This window comes from Coffea arabica, chromosome 2c (assembly GCF_036785885.1).
Source record: "Coffea arabica cultivar ET-39 chromosome 2c, Coffea Arabica ET-39 HiFi, whole genome shotgun sequence".
NCBI lineage: Eukaryota > Viridiplantae > Streptophyta > Magnoliopsida > Gentianales > Rubiaceae > Coffea > Coffea arabica.
Window position 1 is genome coordinate 20,906,095 of NC_092312.1, and position 21,491 is coordinate 20,927,585.

At 37.1% G+C, this 21,491-nt stretch overlaps 4 protein-coding genes across 7 annotated transcripts; 2 read left to right on the plus strand and 2 right to left on the minus strand.

The window, feature by feature from the left end:
- Positions 1-317: 317 nt before the first annotated feature.
- On the minus strand, positions 318-1,242 carry LOC140035199 (protein DMP3-like). The gene has a single exon (XM_072075173.1). It carries the CDS (start codon positions 1,094-1,096, stop codon positions 431-433), a length of 666 nt encoding a protein of 221 aa, XP_071931274.1. The 5' UTR covers positions 1,097-1,242; the 3' UTR covers positions 318-430.
- A 14-nt stretch (positions 1,243-1,256) lies between these two features.
- Positions 1,257-12,159, plus strand: LOC113731917 (uncharacterized). Of its 4 annotated transcripts, none has more exons than XM_027257434.2 (5): positions 1,257-1,885; positions 9,326-9,409; positions 10,090-10,726; positions 10,820-11,506; positions 11,690-12,159. In XM_027257434.2, the coding sequence occupies exons 3-5, from the start codon at positions 10,109-10,111 to the stop codon at positions 11,774-11,776; spliced, it is 1,392 nt and encodes a 463-aa protein (XP_027113235.1). In that variant the 5' UTR covers positions 1,257-1,885; positions 9,326-9,409; positions 10,090-10,108; the 3' UTR covers positions 11,777-12,159. The 4 variants fall into 4 exon arrangements, with proteins under 4 accessions (XP_027113235.1, XP_027113236.1, XP_071931271.1 ...); XM_027257435.2 differs by having other exon boundaries at positions 10,107-10,726; XM_072075170.1 differs by lacking the exon at positions 1,257-1,885 and having other exon boundaries at positions 9,239-9,409; positions 10,107-10,726.
- An 891-nt stretch (positions 12,160-13,050) lies between these two features.
- Positions 13,051-14,265, plus strand: LOC113731919 (protein DMP3-like). The gene has a single exon (XM_027257438.2). It carries the CDS (start codon positions 13,391-13,393, stop codon positions 14,060-14,062), a length of 672 nt encoding a protein of 223 aa, XP_027113239.1. The 5' UTR covers positions 13,051-13,390; the 3' UTR covers positions 14,063-14,265.
- A 4,526-nt stretch (positions 14,266-18,791) lies between these two features.
- On the minus strand, positions 18,792-21,483 carry LOC113728763 (replication protein A 70 kDa DNA-binding subunit B-like). The gene is made up of 8 exons (XM_027253127.2): positions 20,992-21,483; positions 20,369-20,639; positions 20,204-20,288; positions 19,974-20,098; positions 19,802-19,880; positions 19,578-19,707; positions 19,225-19,503; positions 18,792-19,130 (listed from the first exon to the last, which is right to left on the minus strand). The coding sequence occupies exons 1-8, from the start codon at positions 21,481-21,483 to the stop codon at positions 18,792-18,794; spliced, it is 1,800 nt and encodes a 599-aa protein (XP_027108928.2).
- Positions 21,484-21,491: the final 8 nt, after the last annotated feature.

Sequence of the window (21,491 nt, forward strand, 5' to 3'; positions counted from 1 at the left end):
GCTACACAGTTTGCAGAAGCCTAAAATCTCTTCTTCCTTCAAAGGAAAGAACTTCTTGGGTGCACTCTGCTTTTTAGACATAATGACGGTATGGTGGCCATTTAGCCAGATGGTTAGTAATCTTTTCAAAATATGCCAAATTAAATTCTACCGTCTCGGTAATTTTACTTGGTAGACCACTCGGCTTGTTTTCAAGTAAATTCCTCTCAAGGAAACTTCCAGACTTCTTGTACACATGGTTTGTTCCTTTCCCTTGGTTGTCGTCAAAGTCCCATGCGATAATGTTTTGGGACCAAAACTAGAAGTTGAAAGCAAGATGGAAGGAAAACTATTTTACCAATTACAGCAATAAGAAATTATTGTGCTGTTTAATCGCCAAAAGACAATAATGAACATCGTTGAATCTATCTCAGATGTACAAGGTAGCCAATCACTTGCCGGACGTGACAGGATAACCAATACCATGCCGTCTAGTAGGAAATATGACAAATAGCAAGCTGCAGATGAGGCCAATACTTATAGGAAAGATATCCAAAACCTCCTCAGTTTCATGACTAGGGGATGGATAAAAGCAGCTGAGCACATTTTTGTCCCTCAAAGCTACTGAAACAAAGACAAACACAGAAAGAACCGCATGAACCACATCGATGAAACTTAACCTGTATTTACTGAGATCACCAGGAATTCCTGAAGCTGATGCAGCAGGGTAATCAAACACCCATAGCCCTCTGGGCGACGCGAAACCGTAATAAACCTGTCCATCTGAGGCCCTGAAGCTATCAGTGAAACAAGCAAGAAAGCAAGAAACGCCAAGGATGAGGAGGAGGATCAAGGTCATCGGCCGTGTGGCCGCATCGCAGGAGCCGTTGTTGGTGGCGATTGGTGTGAGTAGCTGGAAGGCTAAAAGGGTCCCTGTTGGGAGGAGGTTGGCCAAGTGGGCTGTGCTTTCTAGTGCACGTTGGTAGAAAGATGGTGTTGGAGGACTTGGTGGAGGCTTGCGGGCATCAGGCGCATTTGTGCTGGTTTCTTCTGCTGCAGGATCAGAAGTTGAGGATATATTCTGATTTGATGATGTTGGTCTTGCCCTGAGAGACATTTTCAGGATTCAAGAATCGGGAATATGGTGATGATATTGAGGTAAATTGGCTATCAATTGTGGAAAAGGTTAGAGAATTATGGGTTATCCTACAAGTTTAGTTCTGAATCATGCGTATAGAGAAAGTCAAGACACAGTTTGCTGAGGAAGCGTTAGGCGGACTTGCTGAGGCCTTTGTTGTATAAATAAATATATTCTTTTGGCTGGAGGAATATAAATAAATATATTCCGAAATGAGTTAATTTTTTTTTTTAGGGTGAAAATGAGAGAAAATTCTTATTTTGTGATGAAAAACAAAAGTTATACTACAAAGGGGGTGATTAGTTGGTCTGCTTCCACAAATGTGATCTTCGCATTTGTGAAATGCGAGTTCAGGTACCTCGCATTTCACAAATGCGAGGTAGGTGCTTTAAAAAAAAAAGAAAAACAAGCTACGGTCGTCAGTTGTAAGCTCAAGAGCTCGCATTTTCTAAATGCGAGCTTGTTTCCTCGCATTCAAGAAATGCGAAGTACTCAAGCTTTTTTGACCAAAATTTGAATTCTGACCGCAATTGTGTAAATTCACCTGTTGAATCATAAGTTCCAACCGACTTCAGCCTCCAAGACACTGTTGGGTTTCCCGCTTGAGCACAATTTCGAATCTTATTTCTCAGCTGTTACCCATCAATTCATCGCAGCTGGGTTTTGGTTGTCCCTTTGTCCGTCTAATTCCGTTGCATCTTCGCCGCTGCACCACACTCTTCGCCGCCGCTGCATTTCTCAGCTGCTACCCAACTCAGATTATACCAGGTTTGTTTATCCTTGTTCCCTTTGTTTGTTTAAGTTATGTCGTTGTTGATTACTGGCTTTTGGTTGCCCTTCCGTCCCCTCGGCCCTGTGTATAATGAATATGTAATGCTGTAATTTTTGGGCGTATGATCCGAGCTCGAATCTATAAAACCCAGAAGGATCCGACCTCGGATCGTTTGAAACGCCAAAAATTAAAACAGGGGGATTCGAGCTCGGATCCAAAAGTTCCTGGTGGATCCGAGACCTCGGATAAACTTCTGTTATAGTGGATCCGAGCCATGTAGGATCCGAGGACTTTATGAATAGATACGCCCTCGGATCTATTTAGGTGTTGGTACTAAACAGTTAAATTCCAGTACTTCACTGCTAAATTCCACCAAAGGCCTAAGTAAAAGCCTTTTTGTTTTGGTATTATCTGAAAAAGTGGAGTAAAGTAAAAAAAAAAAAGCGGAAAGTTCGACAGCCTATCTAATGGTCCCTTCTGTCACTTAATTCAGTAATTGATAACCATGCCATTGTGGAGTTATATTATAATCTGATATTGAAGCATGTAAAAAGTTTCCCTTGCTTCAAGTACTTTCATTTGGTTCATTGGAACGATATTTTGACACGATTGGTTACTTGGTGAAGTGAAGTGAGAATTTGACAGAATCTTCCAAAACATGTTTTTCAGTTGTTGAACACATCTTCTTGTTTGTCTTGCTAGGTTAGTATAACAGGGTGACATAGATATAATAAGCATGACTCGTTCAATAATAATCTCTGGCTACCATTTGTCATAGTTGCCGGTCTTTCAATCTTTGGCTGTTATAGGTAAACACTTAATCCTATAATTAGAAAACTTTATTAACCAAAGTGGGGTGACACAAAGATTGTATGATGAAACATGATTTGATTTTCTGTACAGGAAGGTTCTTTTCTTTCTTTATCCAAAGCTTTTTGTGTATAAGACAAAATGTTTGTACATATGCGGTTTCTGTTGATTTGTTTATTTTCTTTTTAATGGACTGACTATAACCATTACTTGCCAATTGTCGATATGAAAATCATGCTATATATATCAGATTCAAGCCATAGTTAAATTAGTGGGCATCAAAAGTGAGGGGGTTCCAATTTCATACTACAGAATTTTTTAATATGTCAAGATAGAACTTTTGCACCAGTCCGGCCAGTGTGATCTTTGCAATTCTAATACTTCTATTGGCTATTGGATTCTCTATGATGCTTTTCACGTATAGAAACAATAAGCAGCCGGAGGCCTTTGTGTAATTTGTGTTTGACAAATTCGCAAATTTGATGACGAATTTAAAAAACATTCCATGCGACAAGGGTGTTTTAAGTATAGACTAATATTACTTAATTGGCCAAATGCTTCCATATAGTTGAGTAAATCAACTAAATCGGTAACCGAAACGCCATAAACAAGCTCAATAGCTCTTCTTCTATCATACCAAGCTTTCATATAAGGAATTTTAGCGTTCAAATTTTTCGTCATGGAGGATATTATTTAGTTTTAACTTGACAGTCCTTAAAAACAAACCCCATTTTTGGGAAGAGAAAAACTCATCCACAATTCTTTTTTAAAAAAGAAAAGGTGAATGTGAGGACTCACCTTTGTTGGGATTTTTGGTATTTTATTTTTTGTGAAAACATTATGGTTGGATTAAATGTTGGGCGTTCATCTGCATTTTATAGAAAAGTTGAAAAAATGATAAAAACAAGAAAAGACAATCATCATGATTTAGTCCTTGGCATCAACAGAAAGGAAACAAAGGGTTTTACAAAGTAAGAACAAATAATGAGATAAATATACACTCTTAAGTTGTTAATATGTGTGAAGGAATTGGTAAGGAGCATGACGTGGAAAATGCGAATATATGGGGGTCGCATTTAAAATGCTTGAACACCTCCCTTGTCGGAATGGGACACCAAAGTAACCCCCTTGCATGGACATTTTTTTATTTTGTATAAGTATGTTTTTCTATACCTATGTTATCTAGTTTACCAACGCATATTTTCTTTGAATTTGGGTGAATAGATCCAAAAAGGTATATCGGAACAAGCAAGATCTACGGGAACGAGGTGGTTCATTTGAACAAATCCCTCATTGCACCCCAGATCCTCTGCTCCAGTACCTTATCTTGGACCACATAATTATGTGTTTGGAAAACTCAGTGGGTGACACAAACACACATGGAAAATGACATGCTGACTACAGCACACGATTACTAACTTGTACCTTAAACGCACATGCATAATGATTAAGGTGAGTTGTCCTAAGTATCACACTTGAAACAGTAACAATGGATAGGGATTGTTATCTGATGTATACTCTTGTACCGCATGAGCTAACTTATTTTATTCCAAAATAGGGATTCTTTCCACACGCATGTCTATAGAAAGACCTCTGCGCGTGTCTCTTTATTGGGGAGGTAAAATACACTACGAGGATGGGTCAATTTGTTACTTGCCTCGTACCTGCAACCGTACATTCTCATTACGATGCAGGATTGGATATGATGAGTTGGTGGATAGAATCTATGAATATATGGGGGTCGATAGGGGGCTGTTCAAGTTGAATATATTTCTCCGTCAACCTTGTGGCCGGAGCTCTTATAACGTGTTCCCAGTGGTTGATGATGAAACTCTTGCGATAATGTACGATGTATGGACTGAAATTGTTCCATACACCGCAGAACTGTATATCGAGAACGATGAAAAATTCCAAAATCCTCGAGTCACCGGGACATTCATTTCACCAAATACTAATTTAGGTCCGATGATGTCGCTTGTCCATGCATGCATGGATCCGACAAGATTTCAACCAAACTCTAGTACAGCAGTACCTGAGACGGCATCGGTATCACAATGGGCACAGGGATATTGTGGTAGGGACTCGTTAGAGCCACGTCTTACATCAGGCTTAAGGACGGATGTTGAATCTGTTCAGGGCCTATAACTGATGATAATATTGGGTAGAGGAATGCCGGTCAGCTGCGCACCCACACCATGCATCATTTTGTCCAAAAAGTAGAGATCACTATTGCGGAGCTCCCGTTTTCCACTTTTTTTTGGTACCACATTGAAGGCAAACAGGTAGAAGATTATGTGGTACCTATGCTCGAATGAATCGGCGTAAACTGTAAGCTTCTTCGCAGTTCCTCTCTCTCTATACTGGCCCTTGAGGCGTCCAACCGCCTCTCCCACCTGCCAAGGGTCTCGCGCCTTGAACTCCTTCGTCAATTTGATATCTTGTCCTTCGTCTTTAAGTTTGACGAACTGTCCCAGTGTATCCCGAGTAAGAGCCACTCTCTTGCCTCGAACCCACGAGACGATGACATTGCCACTGTGGCTTTCTTTGTTTTCCACGTTGGCATAGAACTCCCGGACCAAGGTTGGGTAGTAATGCTTGGGAAGTTGTAAGATGTTCTCCCAACCAAGGCGCTTGAATGCTGTGGAGATGTGGTAGTGTGCATCCACTTCCGGTGCCAAGTGCTTCTCGATGATAATCTCCTTGTCTAAGCCGAATTCATACCATATTTGGTTTTCAAGCGAGGTGAATCGAGTGGTATCGTAGTCCGGAGGTGGCTCGTCACGGCTAGTAGACGCGGTCTTCCGGCGAGAGCGAGGTGGCGGCTCTGGTGACGGAGATTCCTCTTCAGGTGACTCCTCATGCAAGGAAGGTGTGTGTTCCTCTGTCGACGAAAATGGAGGTGTCGGTGCTCTAGACCTTCTTGTGCGAGCCATAATACCTATACCAAAAGCAAGATGAACGTTCATTAGAAATCGTAGAAACTTGCTCGCACGTATTAAATAAGAATTTAAAAAAATTTCGGCAGAATTTCCTCTTGAAAAAGAGCTAAACTACCTGCCAACATTTACCAAAAATTCAAGCAATAAATCTACGTAAGACCTCACAAATACAATTCTCACATTGAGAATGAATATTACCAACAAGGTTGTCATGATACGCTAAATACTTCCAATACTTTGACAATTAAAACCATTTGTAAGATTGGAATAAAATTTGAAAGTCAAGTAGACTATCAATGACACTATGCTATAACATTAAGCTTCCCCAAACATCAATTCATCGCAGCGTCTTACATCAGGCTTACGAAAAACATCTTCAATTCAAACAATTCTCAACTTTTGGCACTTTCCTTCAAACCAATACATAACTACCCACTATACTTACCACAATTTATCATCAATTTGCATAAAGATGCACTTATTTCAAGCAAACAAATGCAAATTATACACGAAAATAAGAAATTGCAAACAAAAGTCTAGTGTGCTTTCATGAGAAAAATTATAAAATTTGTCACCATATTAACAAATTTCTCAAATCTAAGCTAACAACCATAACTAAATGTATATATTATCACAATGTAACACAATTGTATCAAGAAATTTCAACATATAAGCTTTTATCACAATTACTCAAAAACTAAAAAAATTATGCAAAAATAGGAATTATAAAATCTCAAAAGAAATTGCAAATTGTTACCTCAAATGTAAAGGAGGATGCTGGAGGATGATAATGATGAAAAATGAGGGAGACACAAGTCCAATTTTACCCACAAATAAAACAAATTCCGTGCGGCCCAAAATTGCCTTTTTAATATCAAAATCCACTTTTGATGATGTTTTGTGGTGAAATAGCTTACGGTTTATGATCATACAAGGGTTAGGGAGGTGTTTATGGTGAAGGATTGGAGATTTGATAGACTAAATAGAAGATTGGAGAAAAGGGGGTAGGGTTTCGGTGAGAAGAGGGAAGAAATATTTGAAAAGTGCAGAAACGAACCCTCGTTTCTGCTTTATCCGCGAACAAATCCGAGGTCGTATCTGTTCTTGTAGTCCTCGGATCCTACATGGCTCGGATCCACAACTGTTGAAGTTTATCCGAGGTCTCGGATCCAACTGGAACTTGAATGATCCGAGCTCGGATCTCCTGTTTTAATTTTTTGCGCTTCAAACGATCCGCGGTCGGATCCTTCTGGGTTTTATAGGATACGAGCTCGGATCATCACAATTCTGCACTAATTACACCAACTGCAATTTTCCAAACATTTTCTCCCTTTTCCGACTAATTCCAAATAAGCTACAAAACTCACCAATTTTTTGAATCCACCAATCGCTATTTTAAATGCAAAAAATGATTATTGTTAGTCTCACTGTTGTCGAGTGAAATGAAATTCACACAACTTTACAGCCAAGAAATCATAACTGTGACATATTTAGTGGTAGTGACTTTTAAATATTTACTAAAGTTAAGAAGTCCAAATACGTATTAATCAAACGTCAAAAAGAATTAAGGAAATGAGTGGTTGTAGACCTCGCATTTAGGAAATGCGAGGTCTATATGACCTCGCATTTAGCAAATGCGAGGTACGCATGACCTCGCATTTACTAAATGCGAGGTACGCTTCTTTTTTTTTTTTTTTAATTTCGGTTGGCTCAAAATTCATGTCAACTTCGCATTTAGCAAATGCGAGCTCAAGGAGCTCGCATTTACTAAATGCGAAGATCCCCAACATAGAAAACGATACACAAAACGCCCCCTTTGTAGAATTTTTTTAAATTTCATCATATTTTTAGAAATTTCTCGTGAAAATGAGTTGCTTGTTTAAGTTACCAACTTGTAGGATAACTTGTGGCACTTGCTTCGGCCTTCGTTGACGTTGTATAAACAAACTAGAGGTATCTCGGCCGTGCTGTGCGTCAGCCTTGGCCCCCTTCATAACTTAATTGAACATATAACAGCAAAACTTTTTGGTACACAATAGACAAAAACACGAGAAAAATTAAACATCAAAAGAAATTCCATCTCTGAAGTTAGCTCTTCTAAATCAAGGAAACAATAAACATAGCATCTATTAAATCCATAACTGATCTTGAAGTTAATGAAGGCAAGCAATGAAACAGGTGCACAGTTGAATACAATTGGGAAGGAAGAAATCTGATTTTTCTGTGCAACTTTTAGAAACAATTTATAAAGAAATAAAAAAAAGAGACTTTAATTGATTACATAAAGGAGCTGTTTAAATGTAATAGTTGGTTAGCTACTAGTCAAACATAATTAATTAATATCCAAGGATTAAAAGTTTTTCATTAATCTATGAAGCTTGATTCTATAGTCATAAATTAGACAATATATAAAAACAATACAAGTTCTTGTAGTTATGCTAAATGACTTGCAATTGAAATTTTTTGTCTTATCCTATATGATACATCTTTTGTCTTGATCCATCAAGATAGAAGTAAGGGACATAAAAATGGGAGAAAAATCATAGATTTCTCAAAGGAGAGTTATGTCATGTGTTCAAGAAATGGGAGTGCTACATTAAATTCTCATGTCTTTTTATATAATATCTAGACAATTAGAACAGAATGAAAATTGATCCAAGGGTTGTAATGTAGTATTAGTATATTAAAACTAATCTAATGGTGATGAATTAGACAGGACACTCACTTAATCAAATAATTAAGATTAAAAAAATTCATTGGGCTCAGAAGGAGAATAAAGGAGCCAGACTTGCTGGGTTTGGCACGAAGAAAGAGCAGAAAAAAAAAAACGATATGCAAGAGGCAAGAAAAACCATGTGCAAGCAAAACATTAGAGTTATGCAACTTGTCAAATTATTAGAAAGCCAAGTGGCAACAAGGGAGGCAAACAACTAAACCTCCTTTCTTCTTATATACAAGGTAGATATATCCCGAAATGAGTTGCTTGTTAACATGTTATATGAGTTAGGCCTTTCTTAGCTAGTGATTTTCTTAACGAATTAATTTTATATGTAATCCAATTTTTTCCTGATCTTTGTTTTCTATTTTTTGATATTAAAATTAATAATAAATAAAAAAATGGCTCAAAACAACTACTAAATTATGATAAATTCACTATTCAAAAAATTCATAAACTCCAAATAAATTATTTCAAAATTTTCTTTTCTATCTTATAAATCTAAATCCATAATAAAATATCATCAAAAGTATCTTATCATAGTGATAAAATTATTATTATAGTTATTTATCAAATAGTAGATATGGACATGAAAAATTTGACACATTTTCCTTATAATTATATTAGATAATCTTATAATTGTATAGAAAAATAAATTAAAACTCATTACACAAGGGGCATTTTTGGGTATTCATTTAAAAAATTGACGAAATCAAATATTATTTTAAGGTTTTGTTACTACAACTATCAAATTATGGAATGTAAGTGTAATTTTTCAAATATCAGGGGAGCTCAATGAAATTGTCAAAAACCTCGAGGGAGGTTTCTAAAATTATCCCTTAAAAAAAGGAAACTATATATATGTCACTGTGTCAGTCAGCTAAACTTCACCATTAAGTCACTCGCCAATATAATCGCGGCCAGACCCCCTTGACTTGGAGTCCTATCTGATCGCGTTGCAATTTTTTCAGCTGGAAGCTCACTCATTGATCATCTCTTCATTTGCTACTTCTCTCCTGGAACAGAGGGAAAGAAGAATCATATATCTTGATCAGGTACTCTGAACACATTAGTTTTAAATTTTCTCTTTCAAGATTTTTCAAGTAAAGCTAGTGTTCAGAATGGCTCATACTTTCCTTTTAGTACAGACTTTGATTTCTTGTTCTGATGATAATGTGTTAAGTTTAGTTGTAGAAAACCCTTTAGATACTCCAATGCGTATCCATGATACCAGACAACGATTTTGGGCTAAAAAAATGGTAGGATATTTGGATTTCACGTCTTTGGACAAATGTACAATCATCTGGAGTAAAGGGACTACATTCATAGAATCGGATTGCTCCTTTCCTCCTAAAGTACTGATCCTAGCAGCCCTTAAACCCATTTTTCCATTTTTTTTATCGTGAACAATTAGTTGCAATCTATCCTAGAACTTTAGCTTCCTCACATGGTAAAAATTCTTGACCTGCTTGTGAATTTTTCTAAAGCATTCATGTAGCAAATACAGTGTTTAATGCTTTATAGTTCCTGCTACTTCCATTTATCCTGTGCACTGAAAATCAGGTTTACAAAAGAGTTAAATTTATCATTCCTTTTCTAATGTCATCTGTACTGTAGTTTCGAACGTATTCATTTAGTTGTCTGCACTTTGAAATTTTAATCAACAGAGAAAGCAAGATCCTTTATTGACGGTTGAGTGTCACCTTGAAAATTCGTCGTTATTTTTACTGATCAGCATAATCTTCTATCCAGCGATGGAGGATGGGCAATCAGATCTTTTAAGCTTAAAGGTCCTGGTGGAAAAGGAGAAAAAAAGAGTTGTTTTTCTGGAGGCGGATAAATACTTTCTTGATGTTCTCAGTAGCTTCATGACAATGCCCTTGGCGATGATTATCAAACTGACCCGTGGACATTCACTGAAGGGGGAGATCGGTTGCCTCAGCAGTTTATATGAAAGTGTGGAAAATCTTGGTGAGGATCATCTACAAAGCACAGACCACAAGGACATGCTACTGCATCCTCGAAGTGCTGCTGAAATCTATCATAGTGACTTGTTGAAAGACAATTCGATTGAGAGAACTGCTGCTGATTATTATGCATGTAGCGAAGGAGGCTGCACGTTTCTGAGTTATTATCGATCTACTCATTGCCGTTGTGGAAGTGCTATAACTCTTCGCTTGGATTTCTCAGATTCTGCGTCTATTCCTCAAGAAAGAGGAGGTTTTGTAAAACCAACTGTGCACTTTATGATTAGTGACGACTTTCAAGTAATGCCGATGTCCACTAAGACTGGATTAGCTCTGCTCGAACAAGTCAGCAGGTTAGATGGGAGCAGAATAGAAGAGAGGAACATAAACATTGGAAGGAATGAGGTAGGCAACAAGTAACAACTAGCTGGGTGTTGGATTCTAATTGGTTCAGATAAACAATATTAAGTGTTCTCTTCTTTTCTATCATTCTCTCAGGTTCTGAAGCTGTTGAAGCATTCGCTGGTATCAAGGACTCCTTTTACTGACACCTTGTTGGAGGCACCAATGAGTAAAGGTATCTTCAGCGTCTGCCATGGAAAATATGGTCCAAGAAGGAAAAGTGACATTCCAGAGACTATAGCTAAAAAAGAGAGGATTATTTTAAAGCTTATTGTATGCAAATCCAAGAATAAGGCAATTTATGCAGAGGCAAAGGAAGATTTCGTTAATCTGCTTTGCAGTTTCCTCACATTTCCTCTTGGTTATGTCTTCAGCGAATTTCCATCTTTGTCATTCAAGGGGTGCATCAATAACTTTTACCAGACAATCAAAGAGTTTGATAGCAACCAATTCATGTCCGAGGAGATGAAGGAAGCTATAGTCTATCCAAAGTTGGCTCCAGGTCTTCCTGTTCCTACCAAGTTGATTGCTATTATGGAAGCAGTAGAGCCGTCATATTCCACCTTTCACTCCCTTTTCAACGTCAACAACAGCAAAGTGGGGCCAAAATCCAATTTTTTTGGGAAAGCTGAGGGATTCATAAAAGGGCCATCCATGTTCATGGTGACAGACAATCTGACTGTAACACCTTTATCTGCAATATCAGGCTTATCTCTTATCAATAAGCTCAGGATACCCCTCATTGATATTGAAGAGCAGCAAGTGGATGTTGGTGAAGATGAGGTGAGATAAACCTAGCTATTGCTCGTTAATTATTATAGCCCTAAGCATTCGTAGAGTGTGGCATTGGCCTGACATATAAGTACTGCCCACAATTTGTGCCACTGAGATTTTCAAGGTTGATTGCATATGTGACTAATATTCTACTCTTCTGTTAATTGATAATTCATGCAAATCTTTTGGCAGGCTTTGCGCCTCCTTGTGGCTACTTTGGTGTCCAAATATACCCTAACGGACGCTTTCCTGCACAAGGAAGAAAAACAAGAGTCATAAGGTGAGTAGATATGTATGAACATCTGAATACATGAAAAGTAACCATGTGAATTCTAAAGATCAAGTATGCAAGTCATCTTCTCATTTTCATCTAAATCCACTATTGTGATGTTCGTCTTTTTGGTTCTCTTCCTAGCTAGTCTGTGGTCTATGATGATGAGGATGTACCAGTGAACAAGTGTTCCCTGATGTTATGTACTAGCTTGAGAAAATAATGAAGTTCTAAGTTGGGTATCTATTAGATAGACAAAAGTAACTTTATGTTGATGACATTTAAAAGAAGATTCAAGCACCAATGTACACAAGTAGGGAAATACTAGCCATCAGGTCCCTTTCTCTCATATTGAGAGTCATCATTAGGATCTGTCAGACTTTTCTTGATCCTCCCTTGTCATTTACTAGTAATTAGATCTAATCCATTTGCTATTTCGCATGACAAACAAACTCTTCGTGGCTCTCTTTAGCAGAATTTATTATGCTTTTGTGGCCAGATTTGCCTGGTGATTATCAATGTCAAATGAAACTATTGGAGGATCGTGTCTGATAGAAGCTGGAATATTTGATCAAAGAAAAACAAAATTGATCAAACACGGTAAAATAGCAGTTGCACTTCAAACTTCACCCACCTAATCCATTAATTTTGGGTATAGTTTCTGCTAATCATGAGATCGAAATGCTGATGCTGTACAAACAGAAAAAATTGTTGACATAGTAAACCAAAGATTGAGAAAAGAAATATAAGCATGAATAGAAACAGGGAAACTGGTTAGAAACAGAGATGCTCGCCCCTCGTGTCATCTGTTACTACTTGGGTTTTATATATATATATAGCTTATTGTCTGAAAAGTGAAAAGTAGTAGCAGTTGAATAGATTTCAGATGTCAAAAACCGAATGTGCATGCATCATTCTTGGGTCAGCTCAAGGCCTCTGTCTAAAATCCTATGTTCCTTATCGTACTCGGTTTAATCTAGTCCACCCTACCCTATCTCATATTCCAATCCAAGACCATTTCTACGATTCCTTTGTCACAAAGTTCTCCGATGTAATTAAGAAGATTTTCCATGCATATAAAATTACCTCTTCATTGGTCATCAATAACGTGACGCATTGGGAATAAAAAGATTAGTTAAAAAAAAAATCAGCAATCAGATGAGGCCCGCCCGTGGTGGAAGGTGGGCGTGTTTTTTTTTTTTTTTTTCCTAATGGAGTGGATATCCAGATCAATTCTCATGGGATTCGACTAATTTCATTCCGTTACGGAAGGAGAGGCCTCATCTCTCCGAATACAATAATCATAGAACTCGAATCTTTGTCAGTACTGAACACCAACTCCTAAAAAAGCTTGTTGAGACCAACCGAGTTGACCACGAAAGCGTGAAAGGTGGGCGTCAAGTACTCCTATTTGGAGATGTCCCGCGGATATGTTGACTTCCTTATCGGACAAGAAAGTACTACTAGTCCTAAAAAATTTTTCGAGAACCATTTCGTATAAATAAATACTCCTCTCCCTCAGGCTCCTCCCACAGCACAAGCATCTTTTCACCCCCCACCATTTTGTTTCAGACATCAAACAACTCTAGTCTTATCAAATTATTCTTTCTTTGATTAAATTAATGTCTCTAAGGGCAAGGTCGACACCATCCGCCACCGCAACCTCGGTTGCCGCCACCACCGAAGATGCTCCCGACACCCCAAAACCTCAACCACCACAGCGCTCCTCCTCACCTCTATCTCAACGCGCACTATCTCAAGCATTAACCAGCACGGCCAACTTGGCTAACCTCCTCCCCACGGGGACCCTTTTAGCTTTCCAGCTGCTAACACCGGTTTTCACCAACAATGGCTCGTGCGACGCGGCCACACGGCCCATGACCATCATCCTCCTCGCCCTGCTCGCCGTCTCGTGCTTCCTAGCTTCCTTCACCGACAGCGTTAAATTATCCGATGGGCAGGTTTATTATGGTTTTGCAACTTTTAGAGGAATGTGGCTGTTCGACGCTCGGGGGACTATTGCTTCTGGTTCTGAAGTTGGCGTTCCTGACTTGAGCAAGTATAGATTGGGATTCATCGACTGGGTTCATTCAGTTCTATCCGTTTTTGTGTTTGCTGCCGTGGCTTTGAGAGATAAAAATGTGGTGGGGTGTTTGTATCCGAAGCCGGATCATGAAGTTCAAGAGGTTTTGGACATCGTTCCCATTGGAATTGGATGCCTTTGCGGGTTGCTGTTCTTGGTCTTCCCCACCAGAAGACATGGGATCGGCTACCCTGTCACTCCAGGCAATTAATTAGTCACATGTTCTTCTGTCTAATTATTCTTTGATTCTTCACTCTGTGATCAGTAATAATAGTATACAAATTCTGTTCCCTGATTAACAAAAAAAAAAAAAAATTTGTCATTGTTCTTATTGCGTAGGAACATGAGCAGCTTTGATTTGTAATGGACTCAATTTAATTAAAACTTGAAAGTTCAAAATATTGAAGTTGAAAAGTAACCAATGGTTGAAATTGTTGGGAAGGTTTCGTGGAATGGTATTGAAGAAGCAACAAATGGATGGGATTTGGAAATTGAATGGTTCAATCAACAACTGCCGTGCACTCAAATGAGCTCATCCCAAATACTCCAGTTCTTTCCATAATGGGTTTGCCCGGCCAACGCTGTCCAATTGGACTTTAGGACGTCAAGGTTTTTTTTTTTTTTTTTAATATGAGATGCCTAATATAATTCTCCATATATTCTACACAAATTAATAACAAGTTTTCCGTCTTTGTTCGACTAAGAAAAGCCTAATCATGTTTAATGTCTAGTTCTCTATGGTCTGGACAAATTAATTCGCGTGTCTGGTGTTTTGTGACTAGCGGATTTTGAGATTAGTCCGGTACTTGCAACAATTCTCCAATCATATGTCTATTACTGTATTTCCTCGTAGTGATGCCATTTAGGTCCGCCAGCAAGAAAATAGTCAAAATACTACTTCTGTTTATGCATGTGTATACTATACATATGGACACGTACTTAAAAATTTTATGTACATACTAGAATATTTGTTTATTGTTTCAACAAGCCAAAAAAACAAAAACTCGTTTGTTTTTTGTTATTAGGTTCGATTTCGACGGTAAAAGTAGATGAAATAAGTGTTTCGAAAGTCATTTCTTCATCTTTTGAGAGCAAAAGTCCAACCATTCGCAGGATCCATTTCAAGGTCTTAGTGGACAAGGAAAAATGAAGTAAAAGCCATAAAACTTTTCTTTGTTTTCCTTGTCCCCATATTTTCAAAGTTTATAAACGAGTTGAGTCGAATTAATATTTGACCTAATTGAATCGTATCTCAACTCAATTTTATCAAATTCGAACTCCAGCTCCCAAACTCTTAATGTTAGCTTCGATCTCGAACTCGACCTCAATTTCGAATCGAACTCGAATTCGAACCTACTCAAGGTTAAAAAAATAAAAATAATATGCGTGTGTATGTGTATGCATGTATATATGTATAACTGAGCGGCTCGCGAACTAACGAGTTGAATTTATTAATGTACGAACTCAAACTTGATCTCAATTCGAGTTCGAGTCGAGTTTTAATCAAATCGACTCATGAGTGCTCGGGAGTTGCTTGATTCATTTGCAACCCTATGAATGACCTACATTTTATGAGGACAAAGCATGAACAAGATAGAAGTGACTTAGGAAGGGTTGGGTTTGGTGATTAAATGGAGAGGGATTGTAAGTAGAACGTCTTGAATTCAAAATTACTTATATAGAAGTAATTTGAGCTATTGTTCAAGACTTTAATTATGAGTATTTTGCTAATTCAGCCTAATCTCTAAGTGCGTGGAATTGTGCGGAAGGTTAAAGTAGTGAACAAATAAGAGAAACGTCGGAGGCTAAAAAAAACTTATATTGCACTTGAAATACCTCTACCAGATGATCTACAAATAGGGAGCTCGGCCTACTCTTATATATATATATATACTAGGGGGTTGTCCCGCGCGATGCGCGGGCGCTAGGTAAGAGAGTGTAATTGTGCTAAAGTTTTGTATCTGTATGTTGAATAAAATGGTTTTAAAAAGTTATTTAAGAATGCAATTAGTGATTGTTTGAATAAATATATAGCAAATTACTTAAACACAATTGATGCTTTTTTATATTAGAAACCAGAATACATTTTACTTAAACATTTGATAATATAAAATGTGTTTAATTTGATAATATGAACACATTTGATAATATTAAACATGTTTTAATATTTTATCTAAACATTTGATTTAAACGTTTGATTTAATTTAAACACATTAAAGATTTTATTTAATTTGTCGGAAAAGTTGTGGTATGGATGAGTTGACAGTTGCAATTCTAATTGAGCAATCCGGTTTTTTTTAATTAAATATTTTTGGACATTTTAGAAATTGAGTTTATTATTAGTGCTGTGCATATGTAAATTTATTAAATTATATGTGAATTAGTATTAGTATATAGGTTTATTCAATTATATATAGATTAGTATTATATTTTCTATTTATTAAATTAAATTATATTTTAGTATTTATATTTTATATGTTTATAATATGTTTGAGTTATTATATGCTTATTATGTGTTTTATTACCGTACAAAGGCAGCTAGTTGACGGTGTTAGAATATATCTGGTCTTGACATTTGGATAGCAGCTAGTTGTTTCGGTGTGCAGGTGATATCAGACGTGTAATTTGGAGGATAGGAGGAGGGTAAAAAGTACAGAAATTCACGGGTGTAGTATTGCTTGTTCCCTACATAGTTGAAGCTAATATAGTGAGAAGTAGTATATATTTGGTACTTGTCTGTAGATAGTTAGTGTGTGGAAATGGCGAGCGGAAGCGCAAGATTTCCCACTATTCAATTATATTATCCAAAGGTGGACGAAGAGGTTAATCAGCTAGCTGTTGTTCGTGGAGCAGCTTATCCTATGGGAAATGGCTGTTGGAATCGTCCGGCAGAACCGGTTGCACGAGCTCAAGTGGCAAATGTTTTGCTGAAAAATGAATTGTGTGATTTGTTTAAAGAGCTTTACAGGCATCATGATTGGGCTTCAGTTTTGGAAGCTGCGCTTAGGACTGGAAGAGGCTATCCTATCTTGGGGTTGATTGCCAACAGAATGAGGGTGGAAGTGTTAGAAGAAAAGTATTACTTTCCCAGTCCGCCATCTTCTAGTGACATGGGCGGCGAAAGTGATTAAGGAGTTGGAGTTTGGGAAAATGTGTTTGTTAGTTTGGTGTTTGGCGTATGGTTTTTAAGCATTAAGATGTGTTTGTTAGTTTCTGAAGGATATGATAATCCTGTATTTGCTACATAAAGTAGCGTCATATGTATTTCTGTCTGTTGTATAAAGTACTCATGTTTTGATTTGTATGAGTGTCTTGTGTTTGCCAAGAATATACAAATGCGGTAAAGCAATAAGCAAAACTTGTGAATTGAACGTGTTTACAGATTTGTATCTATAAACTGATGAATGTGTATGAAAATTTGCATCTGGATTAAATGCGTAATAAAATGAAGTATATTATCTGATGTCTATCTATAAGATTTGGGACTAATGAATGGTGAATAATTGTAGGAGATTGGATTGGATATGATAAAATTGATAGAGGTCTGTGTTTGAAGATAATATAGAGTACAAAGCTTTTTGTGGATGTTGGGACAATGTAATGGGGCAAGTTGACTATTGATTGGTTTTGTTTTGGTTCGTAGAAAGAGTAGGGGATTCACGTGTGTATAGTGCTTTTTTGTCTGGTATATATATATTTGTTATTATTGTTTGGTTCACATGTCTACAGTATATTTTTGTTTTTTGTATTTGTCTGTTTTTGGTTTATGATGTACTTGTTCTATATAAATTTGTTAGTTTGGTTGGTATATTGTGATTTGTGTTTGTGATTTTTTCTTGGTTTAAGATGAGTTACACTGATAATCGTATTGGAGTATTGCGTGATTTGCATCCAGATATTGAGGTTATGTTCAATCGGTTATCACTAAGTGATGTGCGGGGAAATTTGGCTGGACATACTGAAGATAATGGGATGTTGAGGGGTGCAGATCGAGTTTTAGCAAATAATATTCTACTTAGGAATGAGATATATGATTTGTTCAAATCTTTTTATCGGCATCCAGACAAAGCTCGTGTGCTGGAAAGTACATTAGGAAATATTGGAGAATTGCCGTTTCTGCAGATCATTGCTGGTCGTATGGAAGTAGAAGTTGAAGAGCAGAGGAAAGCAATTCAAAGTGCTATGGGTGGATTTTCTGATGCAGCTGGCAGAAATTTCTAGCGAATAGCTATGTATGTTTCTGTGAGTTTTTATAATTTGTAGTATGGAAATGTTTGCTGTTGTACTCTAGTGTATTCCGTGTGTAAGTTGGTGTTTAGATACTGTGTTTAGCAACTTTAGTTGGATAATATTTGTACTTGGTGTATTTGTTTTTGTATTTGGTGAGGTGGTAATCAGTTCCATTGTAGTATGGTGTTTGGCTATTTTGGAAATGAAGGTGCAATGAATAAACGATTCTAAATATCGAATCAGCTTTGACTGATAGCAGAAAGCAAAAGAAAGGGAGTGAAGGGAGATTAGTTTCTGTGATGCAAATGTTAATAACTATAAATGAAATTCTGGTACGTTTGGATTCTAAAAAAGCGCAGGTAACAATGTTTAAATAAGAATGTAGGGAAAGTTGCTAAACTGTACAAAATCTGCTGAAATATTTGCAAATCACAAACTATACTAACACTTGATGAACCGAACGTTAAAGGATAGAAAGTTGAGTAGCCAAGTTCTACAGATCAAAAGTTATACATGAAACTGTGGTACGTTTGCACTTTCAAAAAGCTGAGCTAACTATCTTTAAGCAAAAGTGGACAGAAAGCTGAGCAAGTGTACAAAAGCTGGTAAAATATTTGACCATCACAAAATACAGGAAAGCTTCAACTATCAAAAGTTAACCCAGCAGAGCTTCAAAAGTATGTAATAGCAGGAACCAGTATATGGCATTTTCAATCTTGCTTTTGATACTTGTCACTGCGTTGCTTTTTAGTTGGGCTCTCACTGATCTTAAGAGTAGACAGACAACTGGAAGTCACATTTGTGTCTTTTGGAGCAGTACTGACCACATTTTCATCAATACTGGTGGAAGGCAGTTCTGGATTTGGTTCTGAATAGCCAGTGGTTGAAGGAATCTGTGATATAATCTCTGCTAGAAGGGATTTGTGCAGAATAATGGCAGAGTATTTTTCAGTACTGCCAGATGCATGGGTGTTTGCCATTTTCTTCACAAAGCATGTTATGATAGTGTTGTTAATGGCCTCTTCAATAGCTTGATAGTTGAGTTCATGCTGTAGAATTAAAATGAACAGGTTGACATTAGATACAGTATACTTATTTGTGGATGACAATATTCTATATGCATATGGAAACAGTATTTCTTACCTTGTTTTCTAACTCTTGCATCTGCGAAAGTGTGAAAGGTAGTAACTGAAGGGGATCATTATCATAAAGATCAAGCGTTAAAACTCCAGAATAATCAGCAAGTTCCACAGTTAATCGACATCTTGTCACTATATTCACATGTTTGTTGCATGAGGTGCAAACAATTTTCCAGATAGGCTTTGCTCTGAATGATTTATGGCATTGTGGACAAGCATTATACCATAATCGCTGGCTTTTGTCTAGCAATTTTGGAGTACCACGCAACCAGTAAGCTTTTTTCTGTATTGAATTATAGTGAGTAGTTAGAAATCTGAAAATATTATTGTGAATAAATGATGGGATGTAGAATTTACCGTAGGAAATGCCAGGAAGTCTTGAATAGTGGTCAGCTCATCATCCCTTGGCTGTGATAGAAGCTTAACTCGATTGTGGTATGCTTTTTCTGCTATCAATTTTTTGATTTCTGCTTCATTCTCAATAGCCCTTGTGATGAACAGAGAAGTTTTATTTGCAATGTTTATAATATGCAGTTAATAGAAAATATTTTCAAATGATGTTTGTTGAGAAGAATTGTCACCAGTGCTTGAGATCAGCAGCTTGTTGTATTGGAGGATTAAGGAGAATGCTTGATCCAAATTTTGTTGACAGGTTCAGTGCTGCAATATTTACGTCCCGTAATGTACATTGTATTATGAGTATGTTCAAAGTCAGAAAATATGTGGAGCATAACGAATTTCTTATGTACTCACTGTGATATGATGATACTTTAATCCGAAGTGCAACAATCAGTGGCATTGTGTCAATTATATTTGCAAGTGCTTGGCCTTCATCTGTTTCATGCTCGCCCCATAGTGTTAGGATAACTGGCATCATGCTGTAGTGTATTTGATTGATAGATGAACATTTGTTAGAAGAGATTATTTGTATCAATGTGTGGTGGTTTAGAACTGATATAGAATAAATGGGTAGTTTTAGTTACCTTTTATCTATAAGTACCACTTCTCTAGTAGCTGTAGTGGCCCTTTGTATCCGAGGATGAACTTCAGCGACAATGCCTAGAACATCTGATTTTTAATTGTGCTGAGTTATAACTCTAATGAAAATTGTGTGCAGTAGCAAGTTAGTAGTAAGATTTGTTGGTTACCTATATCTGTGTTGTCATCCATATGTTGGTAGAATCTTCTATAGGGCGAGAATGTGAATACAGCTGGAATCTGTGGTGACTCGACTTCATTTACTGCTTGAACAACAGTAGAGTTGTCTATGTACCATGTGCACTGATTTGGATGAGTCAAATACTCTGATGGTGTGTACTCAACTCTAGCATTGCAGAGAATGTATCGCTTGTAAAGCTGGAAATGATTTCGGAAGAACTCTATGTCTGATTTATAAATCATTGCTTCAACTGTTGACCCCTGAGAACAGTCATGGTTGTTTTGATGTGAATGTCAAAATTGAGTAATAAAGAACATGACATAAAATTGAGAATTTGTATTACCTGCTGATCAATTAATATGAGCTTCTAATATCGGTTTCCTGCCTTTGAGAGTAATGGCTTTTGCTTGTCTAGAACCTGAACTATAGTTGTCCAGTTTTGTAGTCCAGAAATTATTTCAGCAAATGAGATCATATTTTTTTCCTCCTGCAACTCATAATATAAGTAGCTAAGTGCTGGATGAACGAAAAGAAAGGTGTAAAATCATGAATATATACAAATAACTGATATACACATGGTTACAGCAGTTATTGATAAGCTAAATCTAGTACTTCTGTATATACTATATTTTCAGCAATTGAGTCTTCTTGGTCATCAAATATTGATGGTTTAATCAAAATTTTAATAGAACTACTATTCTTAGCTCTTGACATTGCTACATATAGCTGTCCATGGGAGAAAACCGGCTCACGCAAATATATGCCGACAAAATCAAGTGTTTGTCCTTGAGCTTTGTTTATTGTCATAGTAAAACAGGGTCGAACAGGAAACTGAATTCGTTCGAATGATACTGGTGAGTCTGAATTATTCTCTGCTCTAAAACAGATTCTGTGAATGAAGACTTCTTTTCCAGCAAATTCTCCACATGTTATGACTGCATGTATAATATTGGAGCTCAAGGATTTGCATATCAGTCTGGTGCCGTTACATAATCCCTGAGGCGGATCGATGTTTCTTAGTAACATGATAGGGCAGTATGGTTTGAGAAGCAGCTTATGAGGGGGAAAATCATTTCGAGTCAAACTGTTTAGCAAATCTTCCATGATTGTCT

Excerpts from the sequence above, each read along its gene's own strand:
- LOC140035199 (XM_072075173.1), bottom strand. The coding sequence starts at position 1,096 with ATGTCTCTCAGGGCAAGACCAACATCATCAAATCAGAATATATCCTCA.
- LOC113731917 (XM_027257434.2), top strand. The coding sequence starts at position 10,109 with ATGGAGGATGGGCAATCAGATCTTTTAAGCTTAAAGGTCCTGGTGGAA. Across the intron at positions 10,727-10,819 it reads TAAACATTGGAAGGAATGAG|GTTCTGAAGCTGTTGAAGCA; the intron begins GTAGGCAACAAG and ends TCATTCTCTCAG. Across the intron at positions 11,507-11,689 it reads TGGATGTTGGTGAAGATGAG|GCTTTGCGCCTCCTTGTGGC; the intron begins GTGAGATAAACC and ends ATCTTTTGGCAG.
- LOC113731919 (XM_027257438.2), top strand. The coding sequence starts at position 13,391 with ATGTCTCTAAGGGCAAGGTCGACACCATCCGCCACCGCAACCTCGGTT.
- LOC113728763 (XM_027253127.2), bottom strand. The coding sequence starts at position 21,483 with ATGGAAGATTTGCTAAACAGTTTGACTCGAAATGATTTTCCCCCTCAT. Across the intron at positions 20,640-20,991 it reads AAAATATAGTATATACAGAA|GGGTCAACAGTTGAAGCAAT; the intron begins GTACTAGATTTA and ends GACTGTTCTCAG. Across the intron at positions 19,708-19,801 it reads GCTGCTGATCTCAAGCACTG|GGCTATTGAGAATGAAGCAG; the intron begins GTGACAATTCTT and ends GTTCATCACAAG.